Source organism: Alexandromys fortis, unplaced genomic scaffold, assembly GCF_014885135.2.
Source record: "Alexandromys fortis isolate MF-2015 unplaced genomic scaffold, M_Fortis_MF-2015_v1.1 scaffold_369, whole genome shotgun sequence".
Taxonomy (NCBI): Eukaryota; Metazoa; Chordata; class Mammalia; order Rodentia; family Cricetidae; genus Alexandromys; species Alexandromys fortis.
Window position 1 is genome coordinate 182172 of NW_026068250.1, and position 21957 is coordinate 204128.

At 39.4% G+C, this 21957-nt stretch overlaps 1 protein-coding gene across 2 annotated transcripts in view; it reads left to right on the forward strand.

Annotated features, from left to right (window-relative positions):
* Positions 1–483: 483 nt before the first annotated feature.
* Pik3r3 (phosphoinositide-3-kinase regulatory subunit 3) overlaps positions 484–21957 on the forward strand; it is a 76769-nt gene continuing 55295 nt past the window's right edge. The window contains exons 1-2 of one of the 2 annotated variants that reach the window (XM_050131374.1): positions 484–610; positions 1462–1571. In XM_050131374.1, coding sequence (XP_049987331.1) covers positions 1466–1571 — 106 coding nt within the window. In that variant the 5' untranslated portion in view covers positions 484–610; positions 1462–1465. Of the gene's footprint in view, positions 611–744; positions 891–1461; positions 1572–21957 lie in introns of those variants that run through there. The other variant, XM_050131373.1, reaches the window with a different exon arrangement.

A 21957-nucleotide genomic window follows, 5' to 3' on the forward strand; every position in this document is an offset into this window, starting at 1 on the left:
CCTCCCCCGCGGCCAGTCTCCAGGCAGAAGAGCCCAGCGTCAGCCCGTCCTCCCCCTCGTCACTAGTCCGGGCGGACCGAGCCACAGCGGGAGCCCCGCCAGTCTCCGGGCAGCTCGAGCCCCCGAGCGTTCGCCCAGCCTGTCAGTAACCGCCGTTTGCGCCTTCATTCTTTCTCCACAACCCCACCTCTTCCTCCTCTTTTCTTTTCCCCTTCTGCCTTTGTCCCGCTTAGTAACTGAGGTCCGACCAATCGCCGCCTTACCGGCCGGCGCCGGCTTCCTTCTGATTGGCCCGCTCGGGGCGCGCAGCCGTCTCCGCTCCTCAGCTGGAGCAGGGCAGACAAAAGACGCAGGCTCGGGCTCCGGCAACCGCGAGCAGCCAATCACCGTCCGCCCCCCTTCTCCGGGCCGAGCTCGCGTGCGCCCGGCTCTGGCTCCTGGCGAGCGGCCAGCGCCCGGGCTGTACCATTCGGAGGGAGGCGGGGGGGAGAGACAAAGGTCGACTAAAGAGGAGCGCCTGACACGGGGACGAGGAGAGTGCAGAGTCGGAGTGGAGGGCTGTGGTCGTCATTCCTTCCCGAGCCCTTGACAATCGTCGCAAGTCAAGATGGTACGGCGTGGAGAGGACAGTCGTGCCGCCGGCCGTTCCCCCTGCCCCGCGCGGTTGGGTGGCGCCCAGCGGGGGTGGGGAGGGAGGGCGGGGGAGGAGGTCCCCTCCGCGCAGTTAAAATGAAACTCGAGTGGTTGGAGCCCCAGCAGAGCGTGAAGGGAGCCGGCGCTGACGGGGTTACCTCTGCTACCCGCGCACAGCCGAGCTCACAGCCGAGCTCCCTGGACTCTCCGGCGGGTCGTCATCCCGAAGCTGCGGGAGCTTGGGTTCCCAACCTGAGGCGAGCAGAGCCCGAGTCCTAGTCCCAGAGGGAATCGCTCTCTGCAGACCAGTGGGACCCCGAAACTTGAACGCAGCCCCCACCCCCCTTTCAAGCCTTTGTCACTTCCCCAGCTTTCTCCCAACGCGTTCTTTTTTTCCTCCTCTCCCATTCTCTCTCCTCCGAAGGACACAAAAGTGGCTTCCGCTGAAAGATTAGGAGGCGGTAGGGAGCTTTTCCCTTTGGAGAGCGATTGTCTAGGAAGGATTTTTCGGGGAGCGGCTTTTTTTTTTTTTTTTTTTTTTTTTTAAACACCACTGCTCTCTGCTTTTCGAGCCTCTCTGTAACCCTCTGAGGTAAAACCCCGTAGCTTGAAAGTTCGGGGCATTTTCTTGGGTGCTTGTAGGAGGAGAGAGGGGGAGGACCTTGTCCTCGTCCCAGTAGTTGACTGGACTTGTACTGGCCGTTAGAAACCCCGAAGTACATTTCCGTTTGGAACTTTATCAAATATATATATTTAGATTTTAAAATATCAGATAAAAGATATATATATATGCTTTCTATATATTTCCTGACGACCTGCCCCTGACAGCGCGATGTACAATACGGTGTGGAGTATGGACCGCGATGACGCAGACTGGAGGGAGGTGATGATGCCCTATTCGACAGAACTGATATTTTATATTGAAATGGATCCTCCAGGTATTTGGGAGCAAACTTTTTATTTCTTTGGACGGGTCTGATTTGTGTTTAACAAAACCCTGGTGATGGTTTCAGGCCAGAAGTGTTCCTGGGTGCGCCAGGTTTGGGATGAGGGGCAGATTGCAGTTAAAGCCGCAGTAAAACTGCTTCGGTTTATACCTTTAAAGTTTGCAGTTAGGACCCTGATCCCATTGTCCCGTGAAGGTGGGGGTGGGGGTACTGGAGTGGGGGGGGGAGGAAAGATCCGTTTTTGGTTTTGCCTTTGCATGTCATTCAGGGTTTTGACTGCCCTCCACTTTTTTTTTTTTTTAATAATTCAAAATCTCTACCTGCAAGGGATGTTTTATAATCCATTCATGAAGACAGTCTTTCCCTTTGTGGGAACTCCTTAAAGCTTATACTTTAATGCAGTGGTCTGGTTTGGTTCGTTGTGTTTTACCTTGGGCAACTTCAGAAACGGAGTTGCCTTTGTGATTATTCATTTTAAGACTCCGGGTTTCTCTCACAGAAACCAAATGCCGGTTAGTGATTTTCAGGGACTGGGTGGTTTTATTCATTCATGGCCTTAGTCTGAGGTTCTTTTCCGTCTGTGCATATAGTCTCTTAGGTCTGCATGCAGTGATTTGTTACTCGTTAATTAATTTATGGTGATTTAACTTAATTTGGGTGTCAGAATTGATATAATTTTGACTCTTAAAAATAAAGAACAAATTCTCTTTCCTGTGAATGGGATATATACAGATATGTGACAGGTTTCTGTACGTGTACATGTGAAATGTATATATAAATATATTTTATTTGAGAGCTTTGTCTGAGGCCATTAGAGTTATTTTGTGTCTCTGATAGGGAAGGAAAAAGAAAGGGAAATGAAAAGTTGTTTTTGTTCTTTAAAGTGTGCCTCATTTTAGGTTATTATAGCTGTCAGATACTCAAACCTTCTTTGCAGTTACCGACAGTGCTTTATGTAATGATTTTGAATAAGCAGGGGGCCTTTGTGATTCCTTGTGTTTACTGAGGATGAATTCGTTGTTTTTTTAAAAATGGGTTATAGTTAAGCCTATAGAATAATGTGTTTGTCATTAGGGAACCTTGCTTATTATAAGACTTTGTATTTTTGGAAACGTTTGAAAAGAATGGAGTCTGCAAGTATAATGAAGTATAAATGTCTCATAGAAGGTATGTAGTAATTATTTCTTGTGTCCTTGTGAATGGAGAATTACCTTCTTTAAAAATTAGTGATAGGGTTAAATGATGCCTTAAAAACTAATATGAATACTGAACCACCCTTCTTTGGAAAGTCTAAATTATCACTAAGAATTTTTCTCTTTTTCTTTGTTTTAGAACTGTCTTGTTTTACTTTTGTAATTGTTGTTGTAATCCACATGCAGCTCTTCAGTGTTTTGTAAAGTTTCTAAGATTTACCACCCATCTATTGTGTGTGTTTTCCCCTTTGTTTCCCCCAATGGTTAAGCATTGCTTCTGTCAGATACATTTGTCATTCATGTGTTCAGAAATCTAGCATACCACTGGGATCTCTCCTGGAGAGAGTAAATAATGGCATATATCTGTGTTTATAAGGATTATACATGCACATTGCCTTAGGATCATGCTGGATCATATAGTATCTTGTCTTCCATATGTACAAAGGAAATTAGTTGGGTGGGGGAATTGAACAGGGAGGAGGGTAGAAAATTAAGAAGGCACTAATGATTGAAAACTTTTAATCTTATTGAAAAATATTGGCCAAGTTGAGTTGAATATGTGTTTTATTTATTTATTTATTTTTGAGATCGGCTCACACAGTATAGCTCAGGCTAGCCTGTAACTCTGTGTGGTCAAGGCTATTCTCTTAAACTTGCATGCCTTCTATCTCATCCTCTGAAGTGCTGAGATTACAGGCATGTGCCACTGTGTTTGGCACAGAAATTATTTTTCAAAAAGCTCACTATTAAAATTATGCAAAGATGTGGGTTTTAATATGGTTGTATAGAAAATTCTGACCCAAACTTTGTTTTTTAACGTAGTAAACTTTTGAATTTTAAGATGTCTATCCTTGAATGAAATCTGTATACTAAATATTCAGAACACTGAAAATATGTTTATATTATTATCTTTTGTTTTGCATCCTTACTAAAGAATATGATTATTCCTAATAATATTTTAAAAGAAACTACTTTTAAATATGTTGAAACATTGACTATAAAGTGAATTTTTTTTTTTGAGATGACTGGTATAGAACTAACAGAAATCCATCTGCCTCTGCCTCCCTAGTACTGGATTAAAGGGGTGAGCCATCACACCTGGTCTAAAGTGGGAAAAAATATATATGTATTTGTATTTCTGTGTGTGTGTATATATATGAATAAAACTTTTTTGCATGTGCATTCCATTTTCTCTTTAATTTTTTCGTGTGTGCCAGATCATATTTAAATTATTAGGAAAAAACCTGGCAGTGCTATCACAGACCTTTCATCCCAGCACTTGTGAGGCAGAGGCAGTCAGGTCTCTGAGTTCAAGGCCAGCCTGGTCTACAGAGTGAGTTCCAAAACATCCAGGAGGCTACACAAAGAAACGCTATCTCGAAAAACAAAAACAACACAGACAAACACACACCAGCTCAATAAGGCATCTTTTTTTTTCAAAACTGAGATACAATAATATTTACTTTTTTTCTTTTAGAATTTATACATGTTTTGACTGTATTCAATCTCCCACCAGCTCCTCCCAGTTCCAACCCCCTTTTCTTACCTGTATAACTTCATATCCTTTTTGAATATTTCTTAATGGAATGAATGTAAATGCCAACTCTGTTTTATGTGATGAGTTAGGGTTTAGAATATGTGTTAAACTATGAGTAAATTTTCGATGACATGATTGACAGAATGTGTCTTTTTCCTAGCCTGCCACTGTAAAGAAATCCCTCCCTCCCTCCCTCCCTCCTTCCTGGACTGGGTGAAAGCTTACTGGTTCCGGTTTCTGTTCTGTCTAGTCTATAGTGTTTTTTGTGTGTGTTCTGCCTGGGTGTATGTCTGTGGACCACATGCATGCCTGGTACCCTCTGAGGCCAGAAGAGGACATTGGATTCCCTGGAACTGTAGATACAGTTATGAGCCATGATGTGGGTGCTAGGAATTGAACCCTGGTCCTCGGGATGAGCAAAAAGGTTCTTAACTGATGAGCTGTCTCTCTACTCCCCAGTCTACAGTTTTAGTCTTAAAATATCAAGTGATGATTTGCCTACAATGATACAATGATAAATCTTCTAATTTACTTAAAAATCTTCTGTTGGCACTGGGTGGCAGTGGTGCAGGCCTTTAATCCCAGTGCTCAGGAGGCAGAGGCAGGTGGATTTCTGAGTTCCAAGCCAAGCCTGGTCTACAGAGGGAGTTCTAAGACAGCCTGGGCTACATAGAAAAAGCTAATCTAGAAAAAACAAACAAAACCTTCAGTTGCTTCTTTCGCCTGTATAAAAACAAAAGCACCAGATTGCTTACCCTTGTATATAAATCCAACTATTTTTGCTTCCTAATTTTCTAGTCCATTCTTCTTCTGGAGTCCATCATAGCTTCTGTAGATTTTTTTTTTTTGCTGTTGCTTTAATGTATGATTTTTGTCTTCCAGTCACTTAATGGTCATTTGTCAAAAGTTTATATATGTTTCAGACTCACATCAGATGCTTTTATTTTTTTATCCCCATAATGTATATTCCCTATTGCCCTTTGCTGGAAGATATCCTTCCTTTGTCATTTCTTTTAGAGTACTTCTTAGATGGAATTTCTTTCTCATGCTTTATGATAATCTTTCTTTATCATGCTTTATGATATCACTGCATTAACCTATGTATATTTTGATCTGTAGAATTATCTTCCTACTTGGTTGCAAGCTTCTTAGCTTGTTTTGGGTCTTGGGAGTAGAAGACAATTAATTAATGTATGTTGAACTAATAAGATAACTAAGGAGGACTGTTTCTTCCTAGATTTATGTGTTTTTGCTTCAGGTCCTTGATCACTTCATTCTTTGCCTATTGCAACATCCTAACTTTTGAGTTAGTATATTTATTAGGGCCCTTAATTGAAATATTATGAATATTTTTGTGTATTTTTAGGTTGATTTTAGTCTGAACTATAAATGTAGAAGTTTTTCACCTGTTACTGCATTAAAAACTCTTCCATTTTTGTGGTGGTGGCATACCCCTTCAATCCCAACACTCGGGAAGCAGACGCAATTGGAGCTTCGCGAGTTTGAGGCCAGCCTGGTCTACACAGAGAGATATCTAGGACAGCCAAATCTACACTGAGAAACCCTATCAAAAAAAAAAAGAATTTAATCTAAATAGGAGCTTATTATCTTTTTGAAAAATTAATTTCTTGGTTGATGGATTGATGGATGTGTATATGTGTATGTGTGGGAGCAGAAGTGCCATGGTGCACCTGTAGCAATTAGAGGACAATTTACCAGAGTTGATTTTCCTAGAACTGTGAGTATACAACAAAACTCAGGTTGGCAAGCTTGGCAGCTTGCCTTTTACTCACTGAGCTGTCTTCATGGTCTGGGTTTGATATTTTAATGTTCCTGTATTTTCTGGCAGCTCTGTAGAGATAGTGTTTACATGAAATGTAAGACTACCTTCGAAATGGTAAGCTTAGGGTTAGAAATATAGTTCAGTTGTTAGAGTGCTTATCTGGTTTATAGGAGACCCTAGGTTTGATCCCTGACATAAGGTAAACTGGATGTGGTGATGTAGTTCTGTAATTCCAGGTAGAGGCAGGATGAGGTTGTCAGGAAGATCATAGCTACACAGAGAGCTGAGACTAGCGTGTGATATGACATCTATCTCCAAAAAATAGAAAAAATAGTATCAAGAGTTAGGGTTGTGGGCTGGGCTGGCAAGATGGCTCAGCAGGTAGAAGTTCTTGCTGACAGTGTCCAGCCTGATAGCCTGGGTTTGATTCTCAGGATCCACATAGTAGGAAGAGAAAAGTTCCATAAGTTGTCTCTGACTTCTGCTTGTGCACTGTGGCAAATGTGTCCACATAGACATGTGGGGACACATAAACTAAATAAGTAAATAAATGTAAAAACAGAAAAGAATTAAGCCCGTTGTGGTGATGTATACTATTATTCCCAGCATTTGGGAGTTAGAAAGAGGAGGACCTTTGTGTTCAAGGCCAGTATAAGCTATATAGGGAGTTTCAGCACAGTCAGGAGTACATAGAAATGTTGTAGAGGCCGCTTGTTTGTTCCTGGCAGCTCAGCCCTGAAATAATCACTCCGAAACCATATTATTTGCAATACTATTTGGCCAATAGCTTAAGTGTATTTCTGGCTAACTCTTATATCTTAATTTAACCCATCTCCATTAATTACATAATTGTCACATGGCTGTGGCTTACCATATAAAATTTTGTCTTGTGTCTGTTTCTGGCGGGGCTACATGGTGTCTCTAAACTCTGCCTTCCTTCTCCCAGCATTCAGTTTAGTTTTCCCTGCCTAGTTTGACTCTGCCCTATCAACGGGCCAAGACAGTTTCTTTATTAACAAATGGTATCATAACTTACAGAGGAGAATCCCATATCATAGTAAGACCCTTTCTCAAAATAAAATAAAATAAAATAAAATTGTGGCACACACAGAATAAGCAAACAAAAATAACCAATAAGTATCTTGCTTATTCCTGAGGTACATAGGTGTATTGGGGGTTACTAGCCAAGCAGTTGCATGACTAGGCTCTCAGAGAGCCTCATCTTCGATATAAGAGCTATCGTAGGATTGAACTATACATGATTGATCTGGAATCATTAACAACGTTTATAAATAGAGCTCAGATAAAGCCTGAGATTGGTGGCACACACCTTGTATTCTAGGCAGGAAGATCCAGTGGGTTACTTATCTAGACCTTCAATACTTGAATTTTGACATTAATTTTTTTAAAAATTTGTGTTTTATGTGTATGATTTTGGCCAGCATATATATCTATACCATGTACATGCCCAATACTCAAGAGGCCAGTAAAGTGCATTAGATCTTCTGGAACCCAGGAATTAGACAGATTTAAGCCATCATGTGGGTGCTGGGAATTGAACTCAGGTCTTCTGCAAGAGTAGTCATTGCTGAGGCATCTCTCCAGCCCAAACATTATTTGACTGTAGAAAATATAATGAATGATTCCTTTTCTAAATTGATAGAACTTTTAAGATTCTAGATCTTTTTGTTGTCACCAAGAAAAATTTTTGAAAATTATATCTAGAGTAGCATCATTTTTCAATAGATAATGTTCTTTTACACTTATATGTTTGTGTGTGTGTGTGTGTGTGTGTGTGTTTTGTGTGTGTGTTTGTGAACATGTAGGCATCTGTGGTGCTCATGTTGTAGGCAGAGAACTCAATCCTAGGAGTTGGTTCTTTCCTTTTACCCAGGTTGTCAGCCTCAGTGGACAGTGCCTTACCGTCCACTGAGTCAGCTCGCGGACCTGATAGTTAATATTACTTGGGAAAATACAAATATAGTAATGCCTAGAAAAGCAGTTCATGCTGGAGATATGACTCAGGCAGAACACTTGCTGAGCATGTGCGATTTTCTTCATTTGTTTTCCCAATCTTTTTCTCTCAAAGTTCTCAGTTTCTTGTGTCTCAGTATTCTGATTCTTAAAATTATTGAGGGCACCAAAGAACGTCTGTTTAAATAGATCATGCTTTTGCTGTTTAAAAGTCTATATAGCATAGGCTAGACTTAACTTACTATGTACTCCAGACTGTCTTTAAACTCATGGTAATCTTACTGCCTTAACTTCCCTCGTACTGGGATTAGAGGCATATACCACTGTTTTTAAATTAGCTGTTCTCAACCTGTGGGTCATGACTCCTTTTCCTTTGGGGTCTCAAAAAAGATAATCTGCATATCAGATACATACATTTTGATTTATAACGGTAGCAAAATTACAGTTATAGGCTAGCAATGAAGTAGTTTTATGGTTTGGGGTGAAACTATATTAGGGTCGCAGCATGAAGAAGGTTGAGAGCCAACCACTGCTTTAATGAATTATATTTACTGTTGTGGAATAAAACTAAATGTAAGAAATACTTAATTCAAGCCAGATGTGGTGGCATGCACCTGAAATCTGAGTGGTGGTGGAGGCAGGAAGATCAGGAATTTGAGAGTATCCTCAGCTACAAAAGAGTTTGAGAGCAGCCTGGGCTACATGAGACCCCATCTCTAAAAACAGAAAAAGAAAAGTATTAATTCAAATAGAAATATGATATACTTTTTGGACTCCTTTGAGGGGAGTCCACCATCCAGCTCCCAAATGGATCACATTTTTTTTTTTTTTTTGAGACAGGGTTTTTCAGTAGCTAAAGAGCCAGTCCCGGAACTACCTCTGTAGACCAGGCTGGCCTCAAACTCACAGAGATCCCCCTGCCTCTGCCTCCTGAGTGCTGGGATTAAAGATGTGTGCCACCACCACCCAGAGTCTTATTCTTATTTATAAAACATCTAGCCTTAGCTTGGTTTGTTTCTTGCCCTTTTTTCTATATTATCGTGTCTACTCTTTGTGTTTTTTTCCATTCTCTTCTTTAAATCTTACTCTTTATTCTGTGGACTGATGGGTGGCTGGATGGCCTCTAATGTCCTCCTCCTCTTCAGGCTACTCCAGAATCCCTCCTCCCAGTTTTCTCCTTCTATTTATTCTCTGCCTACAAGTCCCACCCTATCCTTTCTCCTGCCTCACTATTGGCCGTTTAGATCTTTATTATACCATCAGGTGGTCAAGATAGACAAAGTATCACAGCTTTATGGAATTAAAAAATACAACATAAACTTTAAAAGTAACATACCTTAAAATAATATTCCCAAGAAATTCATTTAAAAATAAAAATATAACATATTAACAATTTAAAATAAAAAACTCATTTGTCTAAAAACAACAAAAATTAGTGAGAAAAATGATGCTATTCTGTGTTTTTGCATGCTTTTAACATGTAGCTTTATAGCCATATAGCTGCATGGTTGCTCTTGCTGTTGGTCCATTGAGGTACCATTTATCATAGCCTATGGAAAATTTTACAGATATGAGGGTGGGAATGAAGAAGACAGTCAGGCAGAGGAGGCTCATGCTTTCAGGAGGCAGAAGCAAGCACATCTCTGATTTCCAGGCCAGTCTGATCTACAGAGTGAGTTTCAGGTTAGCCAGGGCTACGCCAAGAAACCCTGTCCTGAAAAAAAAAAACAAATCAAAAGTTGTATTTATTTGTTTGTGGTATGTATGTGTCAGAGCACAGTTTATGGGAGAGCATTTGATCCAACCATTTGGGTCCTAGAAATTGATCTCAGGTCTTCAAGCTTACTTTAAGGACCTTTAATCTGCTGAGCCACCACACTGGCCTCCTTTTGTTTATTTGCTTTTTTGAGAGGTTTTCTTGATGTAGACAGAGCTGGCTTTGAATTTACAGCCAGCTTTTTGCCTGATCCTGAATGCTGAGATTATAAGCATGAGCCCCAATGCCTGGCTTCTTCCTTTTTAATTTGTTTGAGACAAAGTTTCATGTATGCCATGATGGTTTTAAATCTGACACATACCCGAGGATGATCTTCTTTGCTCCATTTGTTTTTTGAGAGGGGGATTTTGTAAGTTCTTTTTATTGAACTATATATATTTCCCCCCCCCTTTTTCTTCCCCCCTTTCATTCTACCCTCTTCAGTGATCCCCACGCTCCCAATTTACTCAGAAGATCTTGTCTTTTTCTACTTCCCATGCAGATTAGATCCATGCCATGCTGGGAATTTGATCCAGGTTCTCTGGAAGAGCAGCACTGCTTTAACAATTGAACTGTCTCTCCAGCCCCTGATATGCACTTTTTTTTTTATTGTTTTATTTTCGAGACAGGGTTTCTCCATAGCTTTTTTGGCTCCTGTCCTGGAACTAGCTCTTCTAGACCAGGCTGGCCTCGAACTCACAGAGGTCCGCCTGCCCTGCCTCCGGAGTGCTGGGATTAAAGGCGTGCGCCACCACCGCCCCGGCTTGCACATTTGTAAGTTTATGTAAAGTAAGAAGATCATCTCTTCTCATAAAAGAGGCAGCAGTAGTTAAGTTCAACCCAAGTCATGCCATTGTGCATGGACCACACCAGCGTGTAATCTACCCTGTGATCTGGTGTTGAAGAGAAACAATACAGCCAAAGTCAAGTACCATCTACTGTTATCTAGCATTGGGTGACCAGAGCACATAGCCATGTAATCTTGAATTGTATTAATTTTTAAAATTTATTAAAATTATTATTGTTGTTGTTGAGACAGGCTTGGTGACAGGCGCCTTGACCCATTGACTGTACACAGTCCTGGCTGTCTTGGAACACAGTGTCTTGGAACACAGTGTCTTGGAACACTGACTGTGTAGACCAGGCTGTCCTCAAATTCACAGTAATCTGCCTGCCTCTGTTTCCCAAGTGTTGGAATTAAAGGCATGTATTCACCACTCCCAGCTAAAAATTTTATTTTTAACTTATGATAAATCTGTCATGACTCAAAATTCATACATTGTTTTTATTGAAACAAATTGCTTTTGAGTCTGTTCTTTTTGTCTTCTATTAGTTTTATTTTGTGTATGTGTTCATACATGTAGCGCCCAAAGGACAGCTTTCAGGAGCTGGTTCTCTTCTGCCGTGTGGGTTCTGGGAATGAGATCCAAGTCATCAGGCCCGGTGGCGGGCAACTTGACCACTGAGCCATTTCTCTGTCCCTAGAGTTTGTTTCTGTATTTGACTTTTTTTTTTTTCAGAAAGGGTTTTGCTAATAGTCCTAGTTGGACTAGAGCTTGTTACAAAGCCTAGGCTGTCCTAAACTCACTGAGATTTGCTTATACCCGCCTCCTAAATGCTAGAGAGGCGTGTACCACAATGCCAGTCTGTATTAGATTTTTTTGAATTTCAGTTTTATAGTGGGTATAATTTACTAATAAGCATTTTTTCTGCTATTGGGTTATGTTTCTTAAAAATACTAACTGTTTTCAGGGGCAGGTTGCGCAGCTGATTCAAAATGGCGTAAGAACCAAAAATCTATCTTTCCATGTAACAGGCTTTATGGTTTGTTTATTTTAGCAGCTTAACAGTCTCAGTACCAAAAAACCCTCATATTTTGTTCAGTTCATATACTGCTCAAATCTTCCATGCTTGAGATTGGCTTAACCAAGTTTAAACCAATCAAGTTTAGTAAAATGGTTTCAGTGATTCTAGAAAAACTCATACACAGCTTCTACAAGAAGACAGACATCTGCTTCTCTGGCTCAGTTTCTAGAGAGGAGACTCCAGAAACCTTTCCCAGACTTCTCTCTTGTCCTTTTGCCCAGAGTCAGGTCATATGCTAGTTTCTGAGCCAATCACTGTAGATTACCCTTACACTAATTGTGTCTCTGAAAGTGGAATGGTGTTTTTTCCCCTAAGGCATACTGTTGTAACCTGGAGGGATTCTGTTAGGAAGAGAAGGAGGAAATGGGTCTTGGTAAGCTATCAGTGGCTATGATTTGGAAAACCATCGCTTTCTTTAAGATTATTTGTCTTTGCACATAAAAAGTATTAGAAAGTTATTTGTTCCCCTTTTTTAGAACTAAAATTTGGTGATGGGAAACCCATTTTCACTTTCTAAGAGTTCACAAAGCCAGATAGTACATATTAAGAGGTAAATAAAAGGACAGCAAAGTGGATCAGTAAAGAAGGGCATTTGCTACCAAACTTGGTCTGAGTTTGGTCCCTGGGATTCACGTAGTAGAGTTACTCTCCAGCTTCCACATTTGTGCTGTGGCCTTCAAACACACAAATAAATGAATGAATTAAAGAACACAAATGTGTCCACGTGAAGACTAAAGTTTTTTTTCCCTGCTGCGCTTACAACAGTGTCTGGCAGTCAAACATTTATTAAAAATACCAATGAATTAATACACAAAAGTAGGAGCTGGGGAGAGATGGCTCAGTGGGTAACATGTTAGCTGCACAAGCATGAGGATCTTGACTATGGATCACCAACAACGCATGTGAAAACTGGCATGTCGATGCATGCCTGCACTCCCAGTACCTGGAGGGAGAGACAGGAGGGATGCTAGAGCTCATTGGCCAGCTGGTATTAAAGGTGTGCACTACCACTTCCTGGTCTTTATGACTAACTAGTAGCTTAGCTCCACACTCTGATCTTTGGGCAAGCTCTGTTTGTTAGATCACAAACAAGATATCACCACATCACTTTAAAACTGACTTGTTTTTTTTTCTAGTTTCTTAGCTTTATATGAATTAATTAAAGATTAAACAAAAACGATATATTTTTACTATTTTTTTCTCTCTTAAAGTGTTATGATTCTGACCTCTGAAATTTAGTTGCTTAGTAGAGGTATATTTGGCCTTAGTTATTTTAAAAAGACTTACCATAAGTTATGATTATAAACAATTCAATATAAATCTAATTCGTACTCTAATTTACTTTAAAAGGTAACTTTAAGGGGCTGGAGAGATGGCTCAGATTGGCAGCTTTCCTGGAGGACCTTGGTTTGATTCTCAGCATCTACATGTTGGCTCACAACTATTGGTAACTCCAGTTCCAGGGGATCTGACACCTTCTTTTGACCTCCAAGAGCACTAGCCATTCACATGCTACATAGGCATACATAGAGTAAAAACATTAATATGCACAAAAATCTTTTAAAATTATTACTTTTTTTTTTTCGAGACAGGGTTTCTTTGTGTAGCCTTGGCTATCTTGAAACTTGCTATATAGAACAAGCTGCCCTCAAAGATCCATCTACATCTGCCTCCCAAGTGCTAGGGTTAAAAGTGTACACTATTATGGCAGGTCCTGTTTCTCTTTAATCCATGTATTTATCATTTTGCAGCCAGTTAAACAGCGCTAAACATCTAACCCTAAATATATTTAGGGCCTTTCTTGATTTGAACCTCATCTGACACATTTACCACACTTTCCGCTTCACATATGTTTTAACAAAAGTTTAGGTACATTAACGCATGATGCACCGAGGCTGTTAATTCTCCATGATTTTGCCAGTAACACATACATTCCTCCTGCTGCTTATATAATTTTACTATTGATCCAAAACATTTGATCCATCACTATTTACTAATAGTATTGGAGACTCAGCAATTATTGAATCAGTACATATCCTAATGGAATTTATAGCCTTATAATGAATAAAGAAGCTAAACTACTACTAATAAATACAAATAATTTAAATAGGTGGATAAGAAAGATAGGTAAAGGTACAGCATAACAACCTGAGCTCAGTCCCAGAGACCCACACGTGTGCATCTGTGAATACATTATGCAGCTGCACTTTTGTTTCTCTTCCATTTACCCACATGTTTTGGCTTTTAGAAGCTATCTGCTTAATTTTAAAAGTGCCACTGGGTAATTTAGACTTGTGGGGCATTAATTAAGAACTTGGGGTTTAGTCTTTCTCCAAATAATGATAAACTGTAAGAACAGCTATTACATGTCTTACTGGGACTGCTCTGAGCTCTTCTTTGGTTCAGCAATGGAAATTTAGAGTTGTCAGATAAAATGCATGTTATGTGTCTCATACAATAAATATTTGGGACATACTATACTAAAAATCACTGTTTATTTGAAATTCAAGTTTATATGGGCATTGTGTATTTGTTAAATCTGAAAGTCCTAATTTAGGGAGAGGCTGCTGACAAGACCGTGTTTTCTATACAGTGATGTGTGACTTAATGCAGTAGATACTGAATAGAAAATTCAAAAGGTAGCTGCTGTTGGCTCCTGGGATTACAAGTATCCTCATTCACAGGAGGTAACGATTATGTTACATAGCATACCACAAAAAGCATGATCTTGACAGTAATTAGACTGTCTCTGTGTTTTAAAGATTACTTTTAAAATCTGGGTAGCTTTCTTGCTACACAGTGGCTATTAGAACTATTTCAAGGGTTTGTTAAAATACATTATAGCTTGGATTTACCTTCAAAGTTTCTGTTTTAGGAGGTCTGGGGTTGAGTTCTAGGAATTTGTAACAAGTGCTTAGGTGAAACTGACTTTGCTAGTCACAAACTGCATTGTTAGAATCACTGTTATGATATATCAAGCCTGTTCCTGGAGCCAAGGAACAGCTTCGTCCCACTTAAATTCCTTACCAATGTCGTGAAGGAACAAGGCATTCTGGAGAGATAATAACTATGTCCAGTAAAAAGAAAAAAGAAGACTGCTATTTTTTGATATCTACTTTCCTTCCCTTTTACTAGCTTCTTGATTTTTAAAAGTCATTCCCCCATACCTTTTTCAATCAGTATAAAATAGGTGGGGATGACCTAATCCATGGTCTAAAGGTGGCTTATGATCCACTCCTGATCAATAAGAGCAGTTGCTGGGTGATTAGCCTACCAGAGAATAAGGCAGTGATCTTTGTAGTATAATCAATGAAATTCTATTTCCTGTCCTCATTAATGATCTGAAAAGGACAGAAGCCTTGTCTTCAGGGAACTCAGTCTCTAGTTAAGGAGAACTACACATTAATAACTACATATAGTACTTCCTCTTATAACTACATGTAGTATTTCCTCTTCTAACAAGATGTAGTAATTTCTCTTACAACTATGTGCAGTATTTCCTCTTAGAACTATGTGTAATACTTCCTCTCATAGCTCCTTCCCTTTCTTCTGGAAGTCATCACATGTACAGCTTCATTATATGGATATTGTATTAACTCTCTTAGTTTTTAAATTTTTTTTCCAAGACAGGTTTTCTCTGTCCCAGTTGTCCTGGAACTCACTTTGTAGACCAGGCTGGTCTCGAACTCTCAGAGATCTCCCTGCCTCTGCCTCCCAAGTGCCAGGATTGAAGCCATGCACCACCACTGCTTGGGTCTCCTTTACATTTTTTAAAAAAATTATTATGTATACAGTGTTCTGTCTGCATGCATGACCTACACACCAGAAGAGGGCACCAGATCACATTATAGATGGTTGTGAACCACCATGTGGTTGGTGAGAATTGAACTGAGGATCTCTGAAAGAGCAGCTAGTGCTCTTAACCTCTGAGCCATCTTTCTAGCCCTTCTTTACATTTAAAATTAGATTTTATGTATTTATTTATTTGTGTATATGTGTGTGTCTGTAGTGTGTTTTGAGGGTTCAGTCTTGAGGGTGGTGGTATTTCCTATAAAGGGATTTTTACAGAAATCTGCATCTTGGTAATGATTCTATCACAGAAGGCAGACTGGAAAGAAAGATTCCATTTTTGTAAAACAAATAAAATACAAAGTATATTTTACATCTTTAATTAGGATTGTATGAACACAGAGAACAATATAAAGTTACATTTTAGGTTATGTACTCACTCAGTGGGATGTAGCAAGGTAACAAACAACCTTTGTGTTGTTTATGGGAGGAGATAAAACAGTATGCAAATAAGAAGTAAATATAGTTTGACAAGTAGAGATAAGTAATATAGAAAATGTAGTTACTGGCTAAGGGAGGTGGAGGGCTGAGAAGGAATTGCTGTTTTATTTTGCGTAGTCAGAGAAGGCCTCACTGATAGAGTGATTTAACCTTATTGTAAAATATATATGGACATATCTAAAACATGAATGTGCAATTTATTGATGTAAGTGAGCAACCATGTAACCACTACCTTCATAAAGATGTTGAAGATAGCCAGTGTCTCAGAAGTCTCAGGCACTCCTGTTTCCAATTATATCCTTCATCCTGGCAGAGGTAATTACTAACTTGGCTTTTTATAGTAATTACTCCTTGTTTTTCTTTATACTTATATCTCTAAATGATATGTATTATTTCTGTCTGCTTTTGTGTTTGTTATACATGGAATTTTGCAGAATATATTTTATTCTTTCTATTCAGTATAAAAGCAGTATTGATTATATTGTTTTCATGTAATGGTAGTTTCTTTTTGTTAGTATAAGGTATTTTGTTATATATTAGTTCATTTTTACTTTTTTTCTTGGACGGGGCTCACTCTAGCCTTGGTTATCCTGGAACTCCCTATGTTTATCAGGCTGATCTCAAACTAACAGAGATCTACCTGCTTCCACCTCCTGAGTTCTGGGACTAAAGGTGTGTGCCACCAAGCCATTCTTCTTCTTTCCAGTGTATAAAAGTTCTTGTCGTTTTTTGATCCACATGCATCTAAAATAGTCTCATGTTTTAAATAATTTTACTTTATTTTTTTGAGATGGTTTCTTACTACAAAGTCAAGACTGGTCGCAGACTTGTGGTCTTCCTTCCCAGCCTCCTGAGTACTGAAGTTATGGGCATGTGAGGGAAAAAATCATAGAAACCTTCATTTTAATCACCTCTGCAGAGCCCTTTTAACCAAGTGATGAAACATATTCAGAGGCTTCCGGGGATAGCATGTGGACATTTTTTGAGGATAGTTTATTCTACCACTCTCAATTTGAGAATAAAATTCCACGAACCCAAGCTGGACTTGGTAGTACACACCTTTAATCCCAGCATTTGGGATTAAAGTTCAGACTAAAGGCTGGCAGATCTCTGAGTTGGAGGCAAGTCTGGTCTATAGAGCAAGTGCCAGGGCTACATAGAGAAGCCCCATCTTCAAACATACAAACAAACAAACAAAAAAAAATAGTTGGAAAAGAGAATAAGATTGGAAAAAGAAGGGGTAAGGTTGGGTGTTGTGTGAAGTATAGGAGCCATGAGAGAGTTGTATGTTTGGATGAGCTATGGGTATTTTGGTATATTTAGGGTGAAAAGTGCCTGTGGAAGAGTACTGGAAAAATGAGCCTGGAGGAGTAGCCAGAGACAAGACTATGTTGGGCTATGTATGCTGTGTTGAGATTAGACATTATCTTGTATGTATTAGGTAACTTTTAAAATAGTCTGCTAAGCCAGGGTGGTTTGCTTTGAGACTCATAATAAGCAGAGAAGTTAAGAAAATAACCAGGGAAAACCCATGGATGCATTTTATACCAGTATAAAACCCAAGATGGTTATGTGAAAGAAAGGTAGATTCTACTGTACTTCTCTGTAAGGAGGACCTTAATAAGACATGCTTAGTGAGTGGAACAGAAGTCAGACTGGAGTGGAGGTGAGCAAATGGACAGGAAATACAGATCACCTTTAGAAAACTTTTTTTTTTTTAGAAAGGGATTTCTTTTTATTTTTAAGATTTATTTCATATATATGAGTGCTCTATCTGTATGTATGATTTTATGCCAGAAGAGGGCATCAGATCCCACTATAGATGGTTGTGAGTCACCAAGTGGTTGCTGGGAATTGAACTCAGGACCTCTGGAAGAGCAGTCAGCACTCTTAACCACTGTACCATCTCTCCAGCCTAGAAAACTTTTATGATGTAAACATTAAACATTAAAGATTACCAGAGAGAGAAGTGGAGCTGAAGAATGGTTTTTTTCGTGGATTTTTTTTTTCTGAGCAGGGTTCATGTAGCTCAGGCTAGCCTTGTACTTGCTGTGTAGCCATGATGACGTTGAATTTAGGATTCTCCAGCCTCCAACTCCTGATGTTTGGGATTACAAGCATGTACCACCATGCCTGGTTTATGTGATGCTGGTGTGCAGTCAGGGCTTTATGCATTCTAGGCTTTATGCATTCCTGTCCTAAGAAACAGATTTTAAAAAAATTAAAGTTGAACTTGTTTCATATTTTGATAGGCTTTATAGAGATAAAAATGGAAAGCAATGGGACTTTGTGACTATGGACAGGAGGTGCTGCATTTGAAGATGTGAAGGAAGAGAGAATGCTTTGCCTAACATTTAGAAGGCTGAGCTGTGCTTCCAGAAGAATGCAGGGTGGATGACAAAGCGGGTGACATCAGAATCATTTCTTCTGCTAAAAAGGACTGTGTGAGAGGAGAAATAGAACATAGTTCTCACTTATCTGTGCTTTGGTTTTCATGGTTTCAGGTGCTTGTGATCAACTGCAGTCTGATACTATTAAATGAAAGATTCTCGAAACAGTTAATAAATTTTAATTGTGTGTTGTCCTGAGTAGTGTGATGAAAGCTCATGATGTCCTGGTCTGTCGTGCATGGGGCGTGAATCCTCTCCTTTGTCAAGCACAGGCCTTGTTAGTCCTACATGGAGCCTAAACACCAATAAATAAGAACAAAAATCAAAAAATGAAAAAAAAAAAACCAGAAAAAATAAAGTAGAGCCGGGCAGTGGTGGCGCATGCCTTTAATCCTAGCACTCAGGAGGCTGATGCAAGCAGATCTCTGTGAGTTCAAGGCCAGCCTGGTGTATAGAGAAAGTTCCAGGACAGACAGGGCTACACAAAGAAACCCTGTCTCAAAAAAGCCCCAAAAGAAAAGAAACTGGAAATTTTTGGAGAAAACTTTGATGTTAGTCTTCATCCACATATATGCATGGCTACTCATATATTCTTGTACACATTTGAACACATATACCACAGGCAGAGTCTCACTGTCTACTCCTGACTGGCCAGGAGCTCACTGTGTAGACCAGATTGGCCTCAAACTCAAGAAATTCATCTGCCCCAGCCTCTTGAGTGCTGGTGTTTAAGGTGTGTATCACCAAATACAGCTTGTCCTTGGTACTTTTATATTTGGAAGGGACGTTTGAATATAAAGCATTTTACATTAATTCATAGGATTTGATAAGAATGATGTACTCTGCTAATAATTAAAGTAGAGATTGCTGTTTGTGGATTTATGTTTTGAGGTGCCTATGATTACCATCTCCATAAGTTTTCTTTAAGAAGTAGTCACCATGGATGGTGAGATGGTTCAGAGGGTGAAGGCGTTTGCCACCAAGCCTGATAATATAATTTGAACATGGTGGCGGGAGAGAGCCAATTCCTGTGGGCTATTCTCTGACCTTTGTGCCAGGACAGTACACACAGATAAATAAATGGGAAAAAGAAGTCATCATTGTTAATCTGCTCAGTGTTTAGATGAGTCTCCATTGAGTGGATATTTCAATGGATATTCGATACACCTTATTAGAATTTACCTGTTAAGATAAAAAGAATCGAATGGGCTAAGAAAGCTAACTTCTGAAACATTATACCCATCTCTTTTTTTTTTTTTTTTTGGTGGGTGCGGGGAGACAGGGTTTATCTGTAGTTTTGGAGCCTGTCCTGGAACTAACACTTGTAGACCAGCCTGGCCTCGAACTCACAGAGGTAGGCCTGCCTCTGTCTCCTGAGTGCTGGGATTAACCACCACCATGCCGGGCCCCCTTACCCATCTTTTCTCCCACCCCTTAATCCTGGTTACCATTTTTTTTTTTGTTTATATGATTTTTCCCCTCAGGTAGTTCAAGTTGACCTTGACTTTCAGATCCTCTTGCTTTCACCTCTTAAGTGCTAGGCAGAATCTACCAGTCCCCTAGCTCTGTTTTTTTTTTTTTTTTTTTTTTGGTTTTTCGAGACAGGGTTTCTCTGTGGCTTTGGAGCCTGTCCTGGAACTAGCTCTTCTAGACCAGGCTGGTCTCGAACTCACAGAGATCCGCCTGCCTCTGCCTCCCGAGTGCTGGGATTAAAGGCGTGCGCCACCGTCGCTCTGTTTTTTTTTGTTTTTCTTTTTTCTTTTTTTTAGACATAGCTCTGGTTTTGTAAACAACTATTTTTCTTTATTTTTTGAGACATGTTCTCAATATAGCTCAGGCTGGCTTCAAATTCATGATTCTCCTGCCTCACCCTGTAGGTGCTGGTTTTTTTTCTCCTAATTGTTGAAATTATTGTTCATTTTAAAGTATGAGATAGTCCTTAAAATGTTTTAAAATATTTTATTTCTGTGTAAGAGTGAGCCTTTATAAGTTATACGCGCCTTGTATTCAGGAGCCTGTGGAAACCAGAAGAGGGTATAGGATCCCCCTGGAACTGGAGTTGTTACAGGCAGTAGCCATGAGCTACCATGTAGGTGCTGGGAACTAAGTTTTGATTCTCTGTAAGAAAAGTAAGCACATCTATCTATCTATCTATCTATCTATCTATCTATCTATCTATCTATCTATCTATCTATCTATCTATCTATCTATCTATCTATCTATTTTAAGCCTGGCAGAGGCAGTTGGATCTCTTGAGTGTGAGGACTGCTGTCTGCATAGTGAGTTCTAGGCCAGCTGTGACCACAAAATGAGACCGTGTCTCAAAAAAAAAAAACCATATAAATAAAGATTCTCCTTGGCTATCTGTGTTCAAGGACAGTCTAGGATGTTGAAAGACCCTGTCTCAAAAGAAAAGAAAGAAAAATGCAATTTAAAGAAAATAAATGTTGCCTTTCATCCCAGCACTCGGGGAGGCAGAGGCAGGTGGATCTCTGTGAGTTTGAGGCCAGCCTGGTCTACAAGAACTAGTTCCAGGACAGGTTCCAAAGCCACAGAGAAACCCTGTCTTGAAAAACAAACAAACAAAAAAAGAAAACAAATGTCTTCAAAAATAAAATGAGGGGCTGGAGAGATGGCTTAACAGTTAAGAGCATTGACTGCTCTTCCAGAGGACCTAGGTTCAATTCCCAGCTCCCACATGGCAGTTTACAACTGTCTGTAACTCCAAGATCTGACACCCTCACACAGACATACATACAGATGCAAAACATCAATGCACATAAAATAAGAATAAGTAATTTTTTTAAAAACAGATAAAATGATACTTTAGTTTTGTTGAGCCAGAAGCTCAACCAAACTGCCTGCTAGAAACCACAGATTTATGCCTCGAAGTCACTAACCTACAGTACACATTCTGTGGAGTGATTGGCTTTTAATATCTTCACTCTGAGATTAGTGTTGCCAGCAACATCTGATGAGGGGTTGGGATTTAGTTCACAAAGCAGACTGTTTGGGGCATAAGACAGGTTAGTGTTATGATGGAGCAGAAATCTTTCTGCCAGGGGGAATTCTGTTTGTCCATGCATGAACAACATTGTTCTGTAAGTCATGCTGCATGCCACGTGTTCAGTGAAGTCTGGATTGGATGTGGCAGCTCACTGATGCTGAGGAAGATTGTGTTTAATCATTGTCTTTGTAAAACAAGTTGATTAAAACTGTCTTTTTTTCTCTTAGAAAGATGAATTTTTTTTGTTTCTTCTGTTTCTACAGTTTTGTTTTTCAGCTTTCAGAGAGTTGAAAATTTAATTAAAATAACATATTTTATTTTGCTATAGCTTCCCTTTCTCCCAGAGTAACTTGATTAAGCAGTTTTTTTTCTTCTAATTTGTTGGAGTTTTTTTTTTCTCCCTTTAAAATAAAATTGTTTTTGTTTAGGGAATATATTTTAAAAGCTTATTTTATTTTATTACTTTTACATTTTGAACCTTTTATAATACCTAATTTTTTTTTCTTTTTTGAGACAGTTTCTCTGTGTAACAGTCTAGATTGTCCTAGAATTTGCTTATTATTACTATTATTCTTATATTT